Below are 20351 nucleotides of genomic sequence, written 5' to 3'. Positions count from 1 at the left end.
CTTAATGGTGTTTATATTTGACCATTGATTCAAAGAGGAAGGAAACAGTTAACCGAAGCAATTCTCCACCACAATGGAGATGGACAACGTGTTTTATGAAGCATGACGGACGTAAAACGCAATATAGTCGCTCCAGGATTTTGCGTAATGGCTTAAGCGAGAAGTAATGCAGTGCAACTTTGCTGCATGATAGGCCTGTGGGTAATCATGCCAAGTTATTGACCATAGAGACTGGCAGTTGCAGCGTATATAAAAAGCTGTGGCTGAAGAACAATAAAATGGTAAGCTTAAATGCATGGAGACAGGCCAAATGGAGAGAGCGGGCATAAACAGCAGATGGAACAACCTACGGATTCAACGCTTGAGCAAATGTCCACCTGCTGTCCTGGAGGAGCCCTTATGACCCCGCTAAAACGTTTGCACACAACCATTGTGACCAGAAAATGTATATAAAAATATAATAAACCAAGTGGAAAACAACAAAATCAATTAAATATTTTACTTTGAATACAACTACATGTATGTTGTAATCACTAAATTATGACTATTCCAATTGGAATATATTTCACTGATACGAAAGTATTGGTAAAACTTTATCTCTTAATTTATAACTACCATAAATTATGACTACCTATTGTTGTTTTTGTTGTTATGAGATTGATTCGTACAGAATTGCACGATGAAGGCCACGCTGCCGCATTCAAGAAATGTCAGGAGCCAGTAGGAGTGTCAGGGAAACATGGCTATTCTTTTCCTTTCACAAACAAAGACGTTTCTGATAGCTGGTATAAACATGTCAAAAAGTTGGAGACACGATAAAATGTGCTTACCCAGTGGCGACAGCAAGGCTTATGTAAACATTGCAAACAGTGAGCAATGACAGAAGAATGCTAATGACATTATAATTGAAATCAAACCTCCTCTAGGTGTAACACCAAACCATTAATCACAAAATGTGAGAGAAATTTGTAAATTACCCCCTACCCCAACCACGATCAAATCCTCCTCAACTAAATCAAAAATGAAAGTGCAGCCTGCTTTGGGTCGTTCATAATGTTTTGTCAGAGGTCTATATGATTTGACATTATGTGGAAACCTTTAAATGAAAGAGGAAATATTTTGACAGGGGGGAATTTATCTTTGCCATTTGTTACAAAAACAATTTAATAGGATGATACCTCAATGAAGCTAACCGCAACAATAAGTGCAACATGGTTTGCAACAAAAAAAAAAGTCCTCTCTGAAGTAATAAAAAACTATCACTTGTTGCAGAAGAACATATGGGCTATTTTTTGGGCAGACATTGTGTCACATCTTATGAGTAACATGTCGCAGTCCAAAAAGAAAAAAATGGCCTATACTTTAAATAAAAACTACATCTGACAACTAGTTATGTTCCTCAGATCAGGTCAGTCTGTTCACTTCCCTGACTCTCTGGAAAGACACCCCCATTTTTCTTCCTCACAAGAAAATCCACAGGAAGCACCAGCACCTTTGCATTAAAAAGCAAAGCAATGTCAGTCAAGTCATTTCCTCCTTCTATCATGCGCGTCCCCAGCGGGTGAACGTGAGCGGCTCCTGCGCGGGGCGGGCGGACTGCAGCTGTGGGAGGAGCCCGCGCTGTGCTGGCGGCCGGACAGGGAGCGGCCCTCACCTGGTGAACCGCCTCTGTTCAGTCTGTGTGTGTCACTGTCTCTGTCGTGGCTGTGTTTCCTGTGCCTCTGCTCCTTGTTGTCTTCTCGTTTTCCTTTGTCTCTGTCGTGTCTCTTATCACCCTTACTGCCGCTGTCCCTGTGGTGATATTTATAGTCTGTGTGGCCTCCATTAGCTCTGTGATGTCTGGGGGGTGTTCTGTTGCGGCTCCTGCTGTCCCGGCTCTGGGACACACTTCTCGGGCGCCCCCTTGTGGTGGGCTCTCCTGCCGCGGGCCCACTGGGGCGGCGCTGCAGGCCCGTGGAGCGCAGTGTGTTGAGGAGAAAGCGCTTGTTGGTGCTCCGCAGGGGACACTTCATCCTAACAGGACCAGAGGGGACGGACAAACACTCAACATCTGACATCTGACACACCAAGAAGCAACACGATAATAGAAAACACTCCATTAAAAGTAAAAGTCATGCATTCTCAATGGTAATGAAGTATAGACGTATTATCAGCAAAATGTTAAGAGTGAAAAGTACAGGCATTCACTGTGCAGAATGGTTCCTTCCAGAGTGTTAAATAATTTATGCATTAAACTGTAGGAGGTATTTTAACATTGCACTGCATGGCTACATTCTAACTATTCATTATATTTTTTGTTTTGCATGTAAAAGCTTATTCTTAACAGTAACCATTAACAGCAGCCAACTGCAGCCATCATATACAGTAAATGTAGTGGGTAAAAAGTACAATATCCCCCTCTGAAAGTGCAGTAAAAGTATAAAGTCTCACATATGAAAATACTAAAGTATTTGTGCCTGAAAACTGCACTTACCATGGCTACAGTATTTGAGTAAATGCACAGTTACTTTCCATCTCGGGTTATACAAATATAATTCCTCTAATCAGTCAGTCTTGTAAGCAATAACAATCACTTTACTTTGAACTGGTTTGGTTTTATTTATATTATGTATGCATATTAATAAAGACCAAATGACAAGAAAATGCACAACACACTTACGCAGGAAACGCCCCCTTAAAACCCTATAAGGGTTTATCAGTGGGTTTCCTTATGATACTTCTAATTTTGCAGGTGCATCAGGCGCACAAGCGGTATTGCAGTAAGACAGCATGACTACACAGACCAATACAGCGAAGCAAAAGATCCAGGGTGGCAGCAGGCAGCGGCATGGCAGAGCTGGTACAATCCCAGATGCACAAAGTACAGCTACACTGATAAGAAGCAGCATAAATTACAGATCTGTCAAGGCTGATACAGATGACAGGCCAGATATTGTGCAGGCAGCAGGCACTCACCATCCTGCAGGGCCCATGGTCTCAGCTCTCACCCGAGCCCTGTCAGTCTCCCTCAGCAGCTCCTCTATTGCATGCCTGGGTGGATTATTAAAGCGGATAATGAGATGGTTAACAATAATAAAAAAAAATAGGAGTGTGTTTGAAGTACAGAGGACAGAGATGGTGCAAAGAGTGATGGAGGGAGCCAAGGTGGGGCAATATAATTGAGTGGAGTGGAGAGGAGAGGAGGTAGTGAATCAGTGAATGAGGGGCAGCGTGTCCTGGTTTGACCTGAGCTGCTGAATCAGCACAGTCTCGGCAGAGGAGCCTGTTTTAGCCGACCTTTAACCACACAGCACGGATCGCTATAACGATAGTAACACGCGGTGAAGGTATGGTGGCAGTATTTCTTCACAGCCACTATAAACATTGTAGGCGCTGCTCTCTCTTTCTCCAAGACACACACACACACACACACACACACACACACCTATACACGCCGCACAAATCCAATTCACAGCAGCTGTCGTCCAAAAAATAACCTTCCTAACCAGTTTTACGGAAGGATGGGTTTTAGTGTTAGCCTACCAAAACAAAGTTAGTACGATATTAGCATAGCATACACAAAAAATGAGTAGCCTACGCTGCTTATGGTACATACTTCTCCAATTCACTATCATCTGCCATCGTGCCGCAGTCAAAAGCAGGCTTTAATAAATCTGGAGACAAGACAGAAATCAAAAAATGTGCACGTCTTTTCTTTTTTTGTTTACTCCTCCGAGGTGGGCCTTCCGCTCAAGACCCCTGTCATTTTGTGACCTTAGCGATGCCTCGCCGTTCCCAGACACAAATTTCAAGTCGTTTCTTTTGACACAAAACGACAACCACTCGGCAAAATAAAATAAAGAAGTATGGGTCTAACATATGTGGAAATAAATTTTATTTCGTGTAATAATCACGTTCATGCTGTACAATGGGAAATAGTGTATTTTCGCGTTCTAGGCAGGCAGTTCTCAGACCAGCTATGAGTCGAGTTTGATTGACAGCTGCTTGCCCCGCCCACGCCGGTGACGGACAGTGGAGCTGGAGGCGATGGGCGGTCCGGTGGCCGAGGGAGGCACGGGGGCGTTTTCGTGCGGTTGCGGAGCGGTCCGTTGCGGTGAACGCGTGATTGAGGTCCCTCCGCTAATTGTCCCCCTTCCCCGGGGCTGGAGTTTCACGGCACGAAGGAGAAGCCGGAATAGGTAATATTATATTCATATGCATATCTTCTGCTTGCACGTCCACTGTGTCACTGTGTGTAGCTTTGCATTGATATTGCCATTGTCGCTTCATCTGTCCTGTTCCGCTCCTGGAGGGTGGGATGGAGTCAGACAGATGGGGGCAATGATAAAAAAAAAAAAAAAAAAAAAATGCTCTGGTCTAATCAAATGTATTCAACGCCTATGGGTCGCTTATAGATCATGACACTGCAGTCGGTGCATAGATGAAGCACATTAAGACTATGGCAGTGCCAAAAAAAAAAATTTTTTTCAATTAAATCAATGTCAGTTTTTTGATGGTTCATTGCATGTCTCTGTTGTGAGAAAGAAGCAGCCCATTGCAGCGGACCTTGCAAAATAGTAGCATGGCCTATTCTTCCAAGCAGCCAATCGCCTTTCTGAAAAATTGCTTAAGATAAGAGATGACGATAGGGGTTTATGAAAATGTAGGCTAAGCCGACAGGACCTCAGATTTTAAATCTATGGGCTAAAACATCATTTTATCTTAGATGGAAATGTCATTTCTGCATGCGAGATGGTTTCTGGGCATTTTCTGTCTCAGAGTCAGAGTAGATGTCATCTGTGAGAAATGACAGGTCTGCTATAGCATGGACAGGTGCAGGGCCCAGACAGTTATTTATGAATAGAGAGCAAACCAAGTCAGTGAATGCACTGACAATGCCACCCCGGCCTTGGACACAGACACAGTCACACACACCCACAAACACAAACACAGACTCTCTCTCTCTCACACACACATACACACACACACATATTCACACACAGTCTCTTTTGGGATTAAAAGGGAGCTATTTCATGGAAGCTATTAAGTGTTTGTCTTTAAATGGCATGTGTAAGGGAATCTGTTGCAACTGAGTGCAACTATGTTTAAAATGGTGTGTTTTTGTGGCTGGCACTGTGAGGACCTGAAGCCTGAACTTATTGATGAACGAAATTCTCAGTGTCATGTGCCCCAAAATGACACAGTGCATGTGTGTGTGTGTGTATGTGTGTGTTTGCTCTTGTTTGTGGAGATTGATGCTTGCATGCATGCATGGATGTCTTCAAATCTGTATGTGCATGTGTGTGTGTGTGTGTGTGTGTGTGTGTGTGTGTGTGTGCGTGTGATGTGGTGATGTCAGAGCTTTGTTATAGGAACAGAGAGAAGCCTTGTGTCCTCATGATTAATTCATGTCCAGCTGCGGGATAGAGACAGAAGCAGCTAGTCACACAGAGACAGGAGCACGTACTTAAGGAGACTGAAATAAGAACTACCGGTCCGGTAGTCAAGGAGACAGAGACAGGTTGTCACAGAAATGAGTAGTCACAGAGACGAGAGCAAATAAAAACAACAACAAAGGAAAACACAAAACAAGGGGCTGTCATCGTCTCTACTCTGTAACAAGCTTTCAGTCTGTAGGAGGAGGAGCGGAGCGTCCTGCTGAGAGAAGTGCATCTGTTGTGTAGCTCCGCTGCATCCTTCTCTGGCTACACTCTGAATGTCAAGCCCCACTGAACAGGCTCCAGGTCGTCATGGAGACAGGAGCAGACCCTCAGTGGAACAGAGGCAGGTAGTCACTGTGGCTTGGCTGGCCTGCTATGTGGTGAAGCACGCCCCCTGCTGTCTGTCAATAGCAATGTATCAGCCCCAGAGGGACTCAGCTAATAGACCAGCAGAGCTTCTACACCATTTTTTGGTGTGAAACACAGTGGAAATGACCAGTTTGAACACTTCATTAGCCGCTGCGTTTCACTGTGCTCGGTGGAGCGGTAAGCAGGTCGATTTCTGCTTTAAAAACGGTTCCCTGCTTTGCACATGGCTTGCGACAAAAGAGAGGGGAAAAAAAGAGTAAAATATCAAGTCCTGGTGATTGTTCACCGAGAGCTGCGTTTGAAGAATTTCTGCTATTTTCTTGGCTGTCACTATCTTTGTCTGCTGGGTCTTTGATTCCCACTTGGAGCATCACTTGCCTCTGCTGACTCCCCACCATCCCCTTTCTTTGTGATTTTCTTTCCCCACTTCTGTCTCATCTGTCAGGTTTTTTTTTTCAGTCCTATGATTCTCTTACGTCACCTTTTCCTCTCTCTTTCTCCCTTTCCTTCGTCTTTCTCTCTCTCTGTGCCCCTCACTTACTCTCTCTGGCACTATTTTCCTCTCTATTGCTCTTTCAATCCCTCTTCCTCTGATCTGTGTCCTCTCTCTGCCTCAATCCCAGATAATTCCCTCTCTGTGGAATTGGAAGATTGTGGCAGGCGAGAGCAAAAGAGAGATTATAGTGGCAGATTAGTGGGCAGGAGCAGCAATACATAATCTCAGCACACTCGCACACACACACATACTGTACGCGTGCACGCACACACATACACACACACACAGGAGCACACAGTGCCTCTCCCTATCTCTCTGATACACACATTCATGCAAACATGTGGGCCCACGTGTGCAAAGCATTTACAACATGAATAAATGCACGAGCACGTAAGCAGACACTTGTTGTGCTTCTGAAACAGCTGTTTAACCCTCTGTCTTTGCCCTCCGACCTGCAGGGTGATGTGCCATCAGCCACTGGGGGGCAGCTGTCCTCTGTCGCCTGCTCGTCCTCTAAAGCTTATGGGATAGGAGCGCGTGCCCTTTCCAGAACCCCACTGCAACCCCCACTGGAGTCATTTGTGCCAAAGCAGAAGCGGGTTGGAGGAGCGGAGATGGGCAGCCCGGGCTGTGAGGTGGGTCCAGCCGGGCCAGTGGAGCCGGCCCTGGAGGCTCTGTGTCCCGAGTGTGGCCAGATCCACCGCAACTGGGAGAATCACCTTTACAACTACCGTCTGGAGGTGGACGATGACCTGGTGTGCCACATCTGCCTGCAGCCCCTGGTCCAGCCGCTGGACACGCCGTGTGGCCACACCTTCTGCGCCCGCTGCCTGCGTAGCTTCCTGCAGGAGAGGGACTTCTGCCCGCTGGACAGGACGCGGCTCCAACTGCAGGCCTGCCGCAGGTCCAGCATCCTGGTGCACAAGCTGCTGGACAAGCTCTCTGTGTCCTGTCCTTTAACACCAATCTGCTCCCTCAGCATGCCCCGCTGTGACCTGGAGGCGCACCTCAAACACAGGTACCCATGCAAGAGTGAGCACAAACACACACACACACACTCTAACAGACTAATTGTTGCATATGTTAATACAGACAGTAGGGCTGGTGTTGTCATGGACCTCACAGTGCAATACGTATCACAATATGTGGGTCACAATATGATTTGTATCACGACACTTTCCAATTTTTCACAGATTTGAATGAAAATGTATAAATCCAGCTTCAAGTACAACCTAATGCATAAGACCTGCATAGATTGGTAAAATATGCAACACATTTTATGATAAATCAGGTGGCAAACTGACTAAAAACCATTTATCGGCATTCAGACTTCAGAATTCATTGAAACAGAGCACAACAGAGCACAAGGTAATTAAAGGTGCACTAAAATGTATATCATGTCATAACGTCATATGAAAAGGAAGTGCACAGGTAGGGTACATGTGATAAACACAGATTTGATTCATGTAATTCAATGTACACATAATCTGACACATAAACCTAATACAGGTATGAATTGCTGTTATGTTACTGTCAATCAAATGACTCGCAAAGACAACAGATGGATCGAACACCTACTGAAATGGACTAAAACGTCACCTCTTTGCACACATATATGCTTATTCTCTGAATGGTGTCTTGATAACCACTGGTCAAGGAGTGATCTGCATTTGAAACACCTCCATCCTCAGATTGTGTCTTTTCTGGTGGGAACCTGAGGGGGGATTCACTCTGTGCTTTAGATCGTAGGTGAGAATGGGTTAGAGTCAACGGCGGTCATTTGAAGGGTCTCAGTCCATCCACATGGTTTGGCTTTTGACCCATTTGGACCAGGTGCTGTGAGACCCTGAGGGGATTATTGTGCTGTAGGTCATGTGATGGGGGATTAGTGGTTCCCTACCACAGTCATGGGTTGGCTGACAAGAAGCTTCTCATTCTGCAACCATGCTGAGCAACTTCAACACCAGAGACCTTTTCAACCATTTCTTCTGTGAAACGGCTAAGGGCAACCCTGGTCTTTGGTGAGTAGGACACTGCGGGATGTCAGGTCAGCGGGTCTTAGCATGGCGAGGTGCCATCTTTCTCTCACCTGCTCCCTCCCTCCATCTCTCTTTTTCTTTCTCCCTCTATTCTTTTTATATCTTTTCCTCTGTCTCTCCTGCCTTGCACATAAACAAACAGAAGACCGTGTTTATGTGTGTGTTTATGGATGAGCGGGTGGGTTGCAAAAGGGGAACCCAGATGATTTTCTGTTTTGGTTGTTACTTGTAAAGATTATCTAGTTAAATGTAACAGCGCTTGGAGAATTTACACAGCTTGTAGTCTTAATGCTATGGAAACAGGGCTTTACGTTACTTGGTACATATTAGAACATGCTCAAATGTGGGAAACTGCTTCCAGGACAACAACTCCAGTTGAGTTGCTAATCATGATCTAATGATTATTGATTCAGGAACAGTTTTCTGATGGGTTGGATTCCTTGAACTGATGTCTGCTGCCAAGGAATGTGTAGTTACTGTTTTGACACTTGCTTTTTGATTGGTTATACATTACCCACTTAACTCGTCAGTTAAGTCTCGCAGGGGATTTTCCTTAACGAGCTCACACTAACAAGCTATAGCAAACAAGCTGTTGCTTAAACTAAAACCTTTTCCTTAGTCAGCTATTTTGACACGGGACCCCCACCAGAGGTCTTAGCCTTGTCCTAGTCTTGCTTTGGGAACTGCATCTAAGTTTGTTAATAGGCCAAAGAAGCAGCAAGTATGTTCCTGCACTCACTTGTAGCTTTTCTTAGATCTGATGGTAAGCCGTCAAACCTGTGGCTCAGTACTTCATAACTCTTACCCACTTCACGTTTATCAGTCACATTTTAAGAAGAGTACATACCAGTGTGGCCCCAGGAGTAAATCTTTGCTCTTGCCTTGCCAATGTAAAGAGGAGGAAAGATGGTTCCAGACAGATCAAAAGGAGTCACTATTAGGGCTGACGTGACTTTCTTTATTAGGGTAAAGATTAAACCTCTGGCCCACGTGGGATTGCCTCTCCCTTACGCTACAGACTTAGGTCTAAGATAGGAACAGGAGCCAGGGGTGGGATGACTTGGCTGTTGCTGTGCGACTTTGTCAATCAGCACTGTTTGTGATGAAGATTAAGGGCTGAACGCCGTCTATTAGATTAAATGATGAGTATACTGGGCCACAGAGTCCCGTGGTGGTCAAGGTGGAGTGCCTGATCTGATTACAGAGGATGTGCATGTGTGGCCAGGTTAAACACTGGAAACAACAAGTGTTTCTTTGGCGGAAGAGCTTTGCACTGTGATCCGAGACAACTGTGGGGTTTAAGTCACCACATAAGCATGAACCTGACCTGCTGAAGTGTTGTTTTGTATGTTGTTTTGTAGCTGACCCCTAACTCTGACCTCATGGATGGCACAAGCCAAAAGGGTTTTTCCCTGCAGGGGTCAATAAAGCATTACATTACATCAACTGATGAGGAGCTTCATTGACAGACTAGCCAACTGGCACTGGATAGCTGTTTCATTAAGCCCATCTGCTGCTCTGTTAAAGGTGTCCTGGGACGCGATGTCAGCAGACAAGTGTGGACGGTCCCCGCAGCGAGAGTGGGGACGAGCGAGCTATGGCAAACACCCCTCCCAGGTCACCCCGCTCACCACAAACAGACCTGAGGGAGAACAGCCCCTCACCCCCCTGCAGGGTCCCCACGGCCTGCAGCAGCACGCCCATGTGGACGGATGACCCTGGCCTCGACAACCCTGCCTTTGAGGAGAGCACCGAGGAAGACAGTGAGTTAATCCTCTGTCCTTGTACTAGCTAGGCCACACTTGCTTGAAACTTCTGTCAACCTGAGATGATAAGATAAGGTAAAGACCTTTAGGTTGGAAATAAAGTCCAGTTTAGACTGAGATAAAAGACACAGTAGCAAAGGTATCTGTGTAACTACTTGAATCAGCTGATTTATTTCAAAATTTGTGTCATTTCTAGGCGTGGTGGGGTTGGAGTGTGTTGTGCCCAGGGTGAAGCGGCCTCTCAGTAATCCCTGCATCCACCTCCTCCGCTCTGTGAGCTCCGCCTCCTCTGGCTGGGACTGCCCTGAATCACCGCCTCTCTCCGCTGAAGAGGGTATGGCTTCACTTCTTCCATTTGGGTGTCTTCCTTAGGCTTCCTTTCCTTAAGCTTTCCTTTTGTGTGCATTATGACTGTGGGAGTAATGTGAGTTACCCAGGGAGACTTGACTGAGCATGGTCTTTTCAATCAACACCCCAATTCATGTTCATTTATTCATACACATTCACATTTCCCAGTATGATCACAGGGTTAGACGTCAAGAAGTTGCTGAATTAGAGAGGGGGATCACTCTCTCCCTCTATGTTTTCTCCCATGGATATCATTCCAGCAGATAGAGTTAGGATAATCACATTCAGACATGATCTTATAGATAAAGAAGATCTGAAATGTGACTTTTTAATGTGTTTCTGTAGGCTGTGTGAAGTTGCCGTCTCTTCCTGAAGGAGAGATAACCACCATAGAAGTCCACCGTGCCAACCCTTATGTTGAGCTGGGAATCAGCATCGTCGGGGGAAACGAGACGCCTCTCATTAACATCGTGATTCAAGAAGTGTACCGTGACGGCGTCATTGCACGAGACGGGAGGCTGCTGGCCGGGGATCAGATACTACAGGTGAGAACCCGCAAAGGTTAGTTCCACTTTTGCTCCTTACCCACTGTTCTATCATTTTTATTGGGAAGATTTGCTGAGCATGCATACTCTTTTTTTTCCACAGCAACCTTTTCACTGCTTCATTTTCATACAGTTAGGAAGGGAGTGGCTCAGCAGCTGTGGGCCACTGAACAGCGTCACTTGAGCAATTTGTGGTTAAGTGCTTTGCCCAAGGTTTACCCTGACAGTCGCTATTAAGGGAGGCTATATTAGTCATTCAATTCCCATGGTGAGACTTTTTGAGCAGGTTCGGGACAGGAAGAGATTTGCCTCTGTCACCGTCAGACTCATAGTGCCCTCATATTTCACCTTGTTCCTAGGCTTTCTCCTCTGTCTCCTCTGAGTGGAATATCTATGGAAAAAAGGCTGTGGGAAAAGGTCTGCTAATAAGACCCACTCACCTCATTCCCATTGGTCATTTGAATTTGAAAAGGATTTCAGATTAATTTGTCTCCCTCTTCCAAAATCCATGCCGTGTTTTACCTCGATTCACCTTCACTGCACTGACTTTCCTGCAACGTCTCTCTCTCCCAAGGTGAACAATGTGGACATCAGTAATGTGCCCCACAGTTTTGCCCGCTCTACACTGGCACGCCCCTGCACGACTCTGCAGCTGACTGTACTTAGGGAGCGCCGCTGTGCCTCCCGGGCACCTCCCTCCTCTTCCTCCTCCACCCCGGCCGTGCCCCATGCCCCCTGCTCCACCCCTGAGGGCACCCCCTCCAGCCCTGCCAGTCTGAGAATCACCCTGCATAAGCGGGACTCATCAGAACAGCTGGGCATCAAGCTGGTAAGGCGGACTGACGAGGCGGGGGTGTTTGTGTTGGACCTGTTGGAGGGAGGCCTGGCAGCCAAGGACGGCAGGCTGTGCAGTAATGACCGCGTGCTGGCCGTCAATGACCAGGACCTTCGCCATGGCACCCCGGAACAGGCCGCACAGATCATACAGGTAAAACTGGATTCAGCTTCACAAGTCATGTATACTGGATTTGTCTTGGTAATATTTCTACATTGCAAAAAAACCCTCCTTTTTACCAAGTCATGTAGTCTCCTATTCAGTGTTAAGATCTTGTTTTTCTCCAAACAAGTTAAGACATTTGCCAGTGTGATTACACAGTCCCACTTGTTTCCACTGCAGTTTCGGTTGTTTCAGGACATTTTCTGGGAGCAAGTATAAATATGTTGAAAGAAGGCAGGTAACCCGCTAATATCACAAAAAGGACATTTGATTCAAGAAAATTCTGGTTGATTAGTATTGGAAAACACTTTTTTGAAGACAAATGGGAACTGAGAATAAATGGCTTAGTAAGATGGTTTTTTGGGGTGTATTTTTTTTCTTCATGAAACAATGGATCAGGAAGCACTGTTTATTCAGGCCTGCTGCAGGCTTATTCCTAAAGCGCTGACTCTGACTTCATAGGCCAGCGGTGAGAGAGTCCATCTGCTAATTGGCCGACCCAGCAAGCCGACCCCTCCCCCACCACCAAAGTCCAGCTCCACCAGAGACCTCTACTGCCTTGATCACTTCCTGCCCAACCACAGCTCTTCCCCGAGCCCTGTGCCCATGCACCTCTCCCGCACCAGCACCCACAGAGTGAGTGGGGGTTTTTATGTGGGTTGACCGGAGTGAATGTGTGTTTGTGTGTGTGCCTAGATGTTTGTGTGTTCGTACATGCAAGTATTTTAAGAGTTACATTCATATTGTTGGAATTTAGCACACCGATTTGCCTGGTGTGACTTGCAATGACACAGCAGGCTCAAGGACATTCAGACACACAGCTGTTGGTGGACTCGTTGGCTGTGGCGGGGACTGAACCTGTGTGTGTTGCATCTGTGTGACATTCAGGACCTGTCCCAGTGTGTTACTTGCAAGGAGAAACATATCACTGTGAAGAAGGAGCCCCATGAGTCTCTGGGCATGACTGTCGCAGGGGGGCGGGGCAGCAAGAGCGGCGAGCTGCCAATCTTTGTGACGAGTGTCCAACCACACGGCTGCTTGTCGAGGGACGGACGAATCAAACGAGGTACAATGACAGGACAATAAGAGGATGGGTTAGGATTAATACTTATTATCACAGCAGGCCATTTAGTTTCTGTAACATTTATATAAAGTGCATCAAAACCCCCTCTCTTTCTGTCCTGTAGGTGACGTCCTGCTTAGTATCAATGGGCAGGACTTGACCTACCTGAGCCACAGTGAGGCCGTGGGCACCTTGAAGGCCAGTGCTGCCTCGCCCTCAGTGCAGCTAAGGACCCTGGAGGTCAGCATGGTGGAAGAGCACGGCCACGACCAGCTGCTGCCTCACGCTCACGACAGCGAGTACGACGCCAGCTGGTCCCCCTCGTGGGTCATGTGGCTGGGCCTGCCCAGGTAAGAGACTCAAGGAAAGAGACGTAAGAGGAGAGGGACGGAGGTTTAAATGTGTATTTATCTTCGAATTTAGTTGTGCAGCATGGATTTGAATGTGCTGGAAGAATTTTGTGCCCATACATTTCAGGGTGCTGCCGTGATGCTGGACATGATGGCTGATTCTATAATAGCGTGGCATTATGTATTAGTGGTTGAATGGAAAAGCTCAAGCAATAATGATTTCAGATGTTTGTTTCAAAAGAGAAATGTTAATCGATTAATTTGTCAGCTATATCACAGCTGATATTTTTGCTGTTTTAGGCCTGTATCCCACATGGGGCTTGAATGCCTAGAATAATAATTAAAAAAAAAAAAATCATGAAATACTACACAACATACATTAAATTGTATTGAGAATAAAGATATTAGAGGAACACTGATGACCTTTAACAAACCCACCCTTGATTCTGACAGTACTTTATCACAAATAATAAGAAAAAGGAGAGAGGAGATAGCACACAGTGATTTCTGTCGGAGTAAATAGAGCCAACATTTTCTTATTGCAAGGAGGTTTATAAAGGGCCAAGGTGAAAAGTTTTTTTCACAGCGGTAATGTTTGATGTGTAGGCAAGTTCATGCACATAGAATGAAAACATTGAAAAGCATCCGTAAAACACCATTCTATTGGGTTTTTTTTTTACTTATTAGAAGGTTATGATTAAAATGAAAGAATGAAAAAGTGGTTCTGCACTGGTATCCAGCTTATTTTGATAAATAAAAGACAGCCGCTATGATACACCCTGATGGTATTTGCTCAAACATGATCATGTATTAGAATTTTTAAAAGCTTTACAGAAACAAAAATTAATGAAAAATATGCTCAGTATGTTCCACGGGCATAAAATATCCGATGACTTTAGAATTACCCCTTTGCAGATCTTTCTGAATGTTGTTATGCAAGGCTGCTGTCCATATGGTGTGTGTTTTGCTGAACTGTGATATAAGCATCAACAGCTGCAGATTATTGTTGGAGGAACATGTTGTGGCCTCCCCTCAATCCGTCTCAGCCTGGTACAGAACATACCTTACTTTGCCCTCCTTTACTCCACATCCCTTTGCCAGCCTCTATCTTTTTTATTCATCACACCTCCCACACACCATTCATGCTCCTCTCTCACTCGTACTCTTACCTCCTGGACACTCTCTGTCTCTTAAAGGATGCCAGCAAATTAGAGAGGCAAAAATAGCAAAACGAACTAGTAAAATTTACACACTACTAAGGCCACATTTTGATTAAAAGAAAAGGTATTTTAAACCCTCTCTTTCTTCAGTGCAGCTTTCCTTCACTATACCTCTCCAGCATGCCTTCACTGAGCATCGTCTCTTCTTGTAGCTACCTCCACAGTAGTCATGAGATTGTACTGCGAAGAAGCCACCCTGGCAGCTGGGGCTTCAGCATCGTCGGGGGATACGAGGAAAACCATAGCAACCAGGCATTCTTTATAAAGACCATCGTCCTTGGAACACCTGCGTACTACGATGGCCGCCTGAAGTGAGTGATCAGCCATCTTGCATGTGACTAAGTACAGCCTGATGCAAGCCGTGATATAATGATGAACAGGAGGGTAAATCAATTGATGATCATCACAATGCAAGAAACTGCTTGTATAAACAAAAATGATGTTTTGAGAGAAAAATCAAAGCAACCCCATCCGAATAGGGACTTTGAATTTATGTTAAAGATTTATGTGAGGGTAAAAGATGTAGGTAAATTGTATACTGCAGATTAAAAGGTGGATAGAGAGAGCCTCCTTGGATTTAGCCATCATATCCCGGGATGTAAGTGAGTGGAGGCCTGTGCTCACTGGAGGATTCATTGATTAATCTTCAAGTTTCAGAACAGTGCCCAGAGATGGTGTAGCCGTTAATATACCCCTGGATCTGAAATTTAATTGCCCTATACTGAACTGGGCAGCGGTCCATCAGGATTTTCTCCCCTGGGTCCTCTTTATCCTGAATCTTTTTTTTTTTTTTTTTTTTACATGTCTCACTAGGAAAAAAAAATCTCCACAGTGCTCTCTCCTTCAAAAGAATTCACTGAATTTTCTGTTTGCTATCTAACCTACTGCCAAACCGATACTTTGTCATCTCAAATTTGATTTTCCACGTATGATACATCACGATATAATGCTTTCTGAATGGTACATCACTCCCGGCTGTCAGGTGTTGTTTGTAATCCATGCTGACGTGTGTCTCGGTGTGTCATCCTAGGTGCGGTGACATGATCGTAGCGGTCAACGGGCTGTCAACAGCAGGAATGAGCCACTCGGCACTGGTGCCCATGCTTAAGGAGCAGCGCAGCCGGGTGGCGCTCACTGTGGTCTCCTGGCCCGGCAGCCTGGCATAGCCGGGCCGGATCACAGTCAGGCTGAGCAAAGCTGCGCCGCACCAGACTGAATCCAACCAGAATGTTCTATATTGGGAACAGCCTTGGCCAAAGTGAACTGCTATATGCTACATCGCTCCATACTGGGCTTATCCAGGACCAAAAACCATTCAGAGCTGTTGTAGACCCAGCAGGACCCAACTGGGCTAAGCCTGTCCTGATCAGGTGGGGACTGATACAGATCGTGCCACGTCACTCGACAGACTGCACTCATACACACACACTGCTGTGTACATATGGTCATGTTGTCTTCACTCCCACAGGGAGAGCAGTACTACTGTAACTGTAGCAGACTATCTGGGCTGTATTCACCTCACCGGGCTGTAGTAGAATCCAGGGCTGCAATCAGGTGGATGCAACGTTATAGGTTTAGATAGAATTACATCGTATTAAGACAGTCTGTGGTCCTCTGTCATTTAGGATAATGATTCTAATCACTAATCATAATTTTGTCTTCAGCGCCAATGTTGCATCCACCTGAACGAGCCCCAGGCCTTGTTAGAAACCTGCCGCACCCTGGGGGCTCTGCTGCCCTTAGGCTTCATCACCATGACAACCAGCTGTCCAATCAGCTGGAGTTTTATACATGTGTGTGAATGTGTGTTCTGTTTGTTTAATAAAGATTTCCTTTAAAAGGATTAATGACTAAATCCACCCTGTTTTTCCACGACGCAAACACTGACGCACTTTCACCATGTTTGACGTTAGCCAAGACAGTTCAAAGTATTCTCAATTGTGAGTCAGACCATTTGAAAATTTAATGTAGTGCTTAACAGTGAGGCTTTATTTCCCTTCATATTTGGATAAACAAAATTGCATCTGAAAAGAAACTTATGGAATGGTTTGTTCAACCCTTAATGAACATAGTCATAGTTCAAAGCAAGACATGTACACTGGAGCCTCATGGTTTGGTGTCTACCAGCTGTGTATTTTGCAGCTTAGCGGCTAGTTTCCGGGTCTCTGCTGCCATTCTGGCTTGTTGTGCCTTACGCCAGGGCTGGTTCTTTCTAGGACGCAGCATCTGAAAAAGCCAACAAAACTTATACAAGTGTGGAAGAGACATTTTTTTTTTAATTAGCAAATTTGGGGAGAGGCAAAAACTACCTGCAGCTTTTTCTTTGAAGGGTCATGCACCACGCCATGTCGCCAAAGACTTTCCTAGTTACAGGAGATAAATCAAAAACTTTAGTACATTGCAACAGCAAGTCCCACCCAATGAGTGAAGTCTCAGGTGTTACTCAAGTTGAGGATGCCTGTTCTGATAACAGAAACTCAGTTGGCCACATCCTGTTTAATCTGTAGGGATCCAACAGTTAATCCCAGCATCACACAATGGGATGGTGTACTAACCTTCATGGCAAAGCTCTTCCTACAGCCAGCATAAGCACAGCTGAAGGGCTTCTTGCCCTCATGGTCACCCAGTACATGGCTCTCCAAGTTGAAGCGCTTAGTGAACTTTTTGTCACACCCTCGTTTGGGGCAAGGGAACACCCTCTTCTCCCGAGTGTGGACATTCAGCTCATGCTGGTGCAAGAACCAGGCGTTGTTAAACAGCTTTTTGCACTCTCCACACTGCAGCTTGACTGAGAACACAAGTGAAGCAGTGTTTCCATTCAGTGGCAAGAAGTGAAATACAGCAATTTGTGTCTACATAATTAATGTTATGGGCTGCTATTCCGACTTAATGGGTCAAGAAGGGTAGCAAAGCATGCAGTATGCCAAAAGCAGAGACATGCATTTCACAACAGTCCATTCATACCTTGATGTTTCTTTCTGTGCTTCTGATATTCTGTCCATGTCTTCCCCCTGAAGGAACAGTCTTCCTCCTTACAAGGGTAACCTGTAATTGCATTACTAAATACACTTATTTTTACTACAAATTAAAAAGAACTAAAGACATTCTGGATAGAACAACCAACCTTCATGTACTTTTTTATGGTGCTGCAGTTTTCCATGAGTAGGAAATTCCTTTGTACAGCCACTGAAAGTACAGCTGTATGGAAGTATGAGTTAAAATTAGTGATGATGGGGCACAAAACAAAATTTGAGATCAAAAATAATCCTTGTACCATTTACCCAATCAATACTCACTGAAATGGCAGAAGCTGTGTGTGCTCACACTTATGCGCCTTCAGCTGACGCCTCTTGTTGAAACCCTTTTTACAGCCTGGATGGTCACACTGAAACGCAAAAGCAAAATCACATTGATGGAGCAAGTCAGTTCTGCTTTGATTTGTCCTTTGTCCTGGTTAAACTTGACAAAACAAAATGATACAGGGGAACCGAGAGAGTCAGACAGAAAATTGTACCTGATATTGCTTCTCCCGGTGCTGGTGAACTCGAACCATATGGTTCTTCAAGCTGGCATTTGTGACAAAGACCTCAGAGCATCCTTCAAGCAGACACCTGCAGATCAGGGCAGATGGGCACTGAGTGCAGTTTGACCAAAGGCAGCTCAAAAAAAAAAAAAAAAAAAAAAAAAATGAAGTCGCATTTTTATGTTTCTTAATGATCACAGAAAAGGTCCGCAGCAACTTACTTGTGTGGTTTGTCTCCACTGTGGTTGAACTCATGTCTGGTGAGCTGATAGCGAGTGCAAAAGCTCTTGTCACAACTCCCACAGGAAAAGGGTCTCTGAGGTTGAGACACAGTTGACGGATAAACCCAGCAGTCATTGGGATAAAAAAATAATTGTCAAGCAAACAATATCAACAGTTTAAACACGGTACTTGTCAAATAACAGCTTGGCTTATTGTAGCACTTGAGAGCGACTTACCAATCCCGTGTGTTTGCACAGATGAGCCTCCAGCTTCCATGACTTACTGAACTTGGCTTTACAATCAAAAAAAGAACAAACAAAGCTTTTTTGACTTTGCAACCTCTCCCCCATCTTTAATAACAGCTGTTAGATAGATGTGGTGTTGTGGCTACAGACAAAAATGTGTCAAGGTGCAGGACATTTACTGGCCTACAATCAGCCACTCACCTGTTCATAATTTAACTTATTGGAGTGAACCAATTTGTGGCAGACAGGGGTGTCCCGGCTCCATAAACAAAACTTCATTGATCAAAATAAAAAGATGTAACTTAAATATAGGACATTTGTTAGAACATACTTGATGCTTTTTTCTACAATAAATGAAAATATCAACTAATCATTTATTGAAAATATGGCATCTTTAACACACTTACAAAGCCCCCCATACCTTGATTGTCTCTTATAGTCAGGAAATGGGCAGGCAGACAAGACAGACCACCAAGTTAGTTAAGACGAGTCAGCCCGTGTTAATTGTGATCCCATTCATACTGACCTCAACCACAGGGAGGATCCATGACTTTTTCCCACACATTGATTGATACGGGCTTTAAAAATGTCATGTGGGCTCCGTGCTGTATGCGTCCCTATCTGCTGATCTACTGTGTGCGTATGTGTGGTTGCGAGAGAGGGAGAGAGGCGACTGTCTGTCTCCATTAATCACACACACACATGGAATTTACTGCTCTAATCTTAATCTTATCAGCTCTCTAATATTGTTTTCTGATAGGCGTGATTTATTGTTGTCAGAAATTAGTCTTGAGCGAGGGCCTTTGTAAGCCACAAACCTCAAACTACATCAACTTTTCTCTGACCTATGGGCTGATGACAAAGTTAAACACTGAAACTTGAAATCTAATTACAAAACAAATTATTAAAACACTCAAACTGCTCCATTTTTTAAAATGCTACAGCTTTGCATAAGGCCGTTCAAACAAAGACAGATTGAAAGTATGACTCTTTATTAGCTAATAGGACACAGACAATCCAATAGCACTATCTGTCTATCTAAACATTAGAGGCTACCCTCTGCGCCCATGCCATGATCCCATGTGAAACCTTTGACTGACTTATGTGCATAAGGCCTATTGAGAGGCTGCAGGGCGTTACCTCAGTGCCCTCCCACGCTTCAGGTAAGCAGGCCTGGGTCAGTTGACATGGTTATCAGCCTCCTCCTCTCCCCATCCGGTCCTCCGCTGTCAGGGACTGGATCAATACAGCTGGCTTTGTATCTATGTATGTATAACCATACCCCCACCCGACGCCCTACACCTTGCCACACAGACTCCATCACCCCACCTATAACCCACAGAGATACACTGTGTGCTCTGTTTGGCCGGGGATGGGATTTCCTTGTGCTTTTGTCAGGCCTCCACAGCCTATCAGAAACATACAGAGGCCATGTGGACTTATGTGATCACACCTGCTCTCGCCTCACAGACACAAATACTACTCTCCACCACTGAAAGCCTCTTTATTTTATATGAGTAAAGAAAATGTTCATTAATGAGGTAATAATATGGTTTAATCTAATTTTACATGCACTGCATTTCCATACAACTCCTCTTGCATCCGCGCTACAAGCTTCTCTGTGTCCATATCTAATTATCTACTGTTTGTGTGTGTGTTTGTGTGTGTGGTTAATATGTAACGCAGAGGGTCGATACAGCTGCTCTGGGCTTCAGGGTGAGCTGACAGATTCAATCTGTGTGTGTCAA

The 20351-nt window shown here is 45.0% G+C and overlaps 3 protein-coding genes across 5 annotated transcripts; 1 reads left to right on the top strand and 2 right to left on the bottom strand.

Moving 5' to 3' along the window:
- Positions 1-580: 580 nt before the first annotated feature.
- Positions 581-3733, bottom strand: si:ch211-140b10.6 (protein POLR1D). Of its 2 annotated transcripts, none has more exons than XM_030079683.1 (3): positions 3596-3733; positions 2956-3030; positions 581-2013 (listed from the first exon to the last, which is right to left on the bottom strand). In XM_030079683.1, the coding sequence occupies exons 1-3, from the start codon at positions 3619-3621 to the stop codon at positions 1527-1529; spliced, it is 588 nt and encodes a 195-aa protein (XP_029935543.1). In that variant the 5' UTR covers positions 3622-3733; the 3' UTR covers positions 581-1526. The 2 variants fall into 2 exon arrangements, with proteins under 2 accessions (XP_029935543.1, XP_029935544.1); XM_030079684.1 differs by lacking the exon at positions 3596-3733 and adding an exon at positions 3425-3562.
- Positions 3180-16420, top strand: lnx2a (ligand of numb-protein X 2a). Of its 2 annotated transcripts, none has more exons than XM_030079681.1 (11): positions 3180-3326; positions 6744-7303; positions 9852-10087; positions 10287-10424; positions 10784-10983; positions 11558-11971; positions 12443-12616; positions 12869-13046; positions 13168-13393; positions 14766-14924; positions 15644-16420. In XM_030079681.1, the coding sequence occupies exons 2-11, from the start codon at positions 6900-6902 to the stop codon at positions 15777-15779; spliced, it is 2265 nt and encodes a 754-aa protein (XP_029935541.1). In that variant the 5' UTR covers positions 3180-3326; positions 6744-6899; the 3' UTR covers positions 15780-16420. The 2 variants fall into 2 exon arrangements, with proteins under 2 accessions (XP_029935541.1, XP_029935539.1); XM_030079679.1 differs by lacking the exon at positions 3180-3326 and adding an exon at positions 4068-4178.
- A 159-nt stretch (positions 16421-16579) lies between these two features.
- On the bottom strand, positions 16580-18778 carry gtf3ab (general transcription factor IIIA, b). Its single transcript, XM_030079682.1, has 9 exons — positions 18595-18778; positions 18358-18452; positions 18128-18224; positions 17910-17998; positions 17738-17811; positions 17578-17658; positions 17169-17401; positions 16923-16976; positions 16580-16839 (listed from the first exon to the last, which is right to left on the bottom strand). The coding sequence occupies exons 1-9, from the start codon at positions 18706-18708 to the stop codon at positions 16720-16722; spliced, it is 957 nt and encodes a 318-aa protein (XP_029935542.1). The 5' UTR covers positions 18709-18778; the 3' UTR covers positions 16580-16719.
- Positions 18779-20351: the final 1573 nt, after the last annotated feature.

This window comes from Myripristis murdjan, chromosome 20 (assembly GCF_902150065.1).
Source record: "Myripristis murdjan chromosome 20, fMyrMur1.1, whole genome shotgun sequence".
Classification (NCBI taxonomy): Eukaryota; Metazoa; Chordata; class Actinopteri; order Holocentriformes; family Holocentridae; genus Myripristis; species Myripristis murdjan.
Note: the sequence above shows the minus strand (reverse complement) of the source record. Positions and strands in the feature narration are given on the sequence as shown.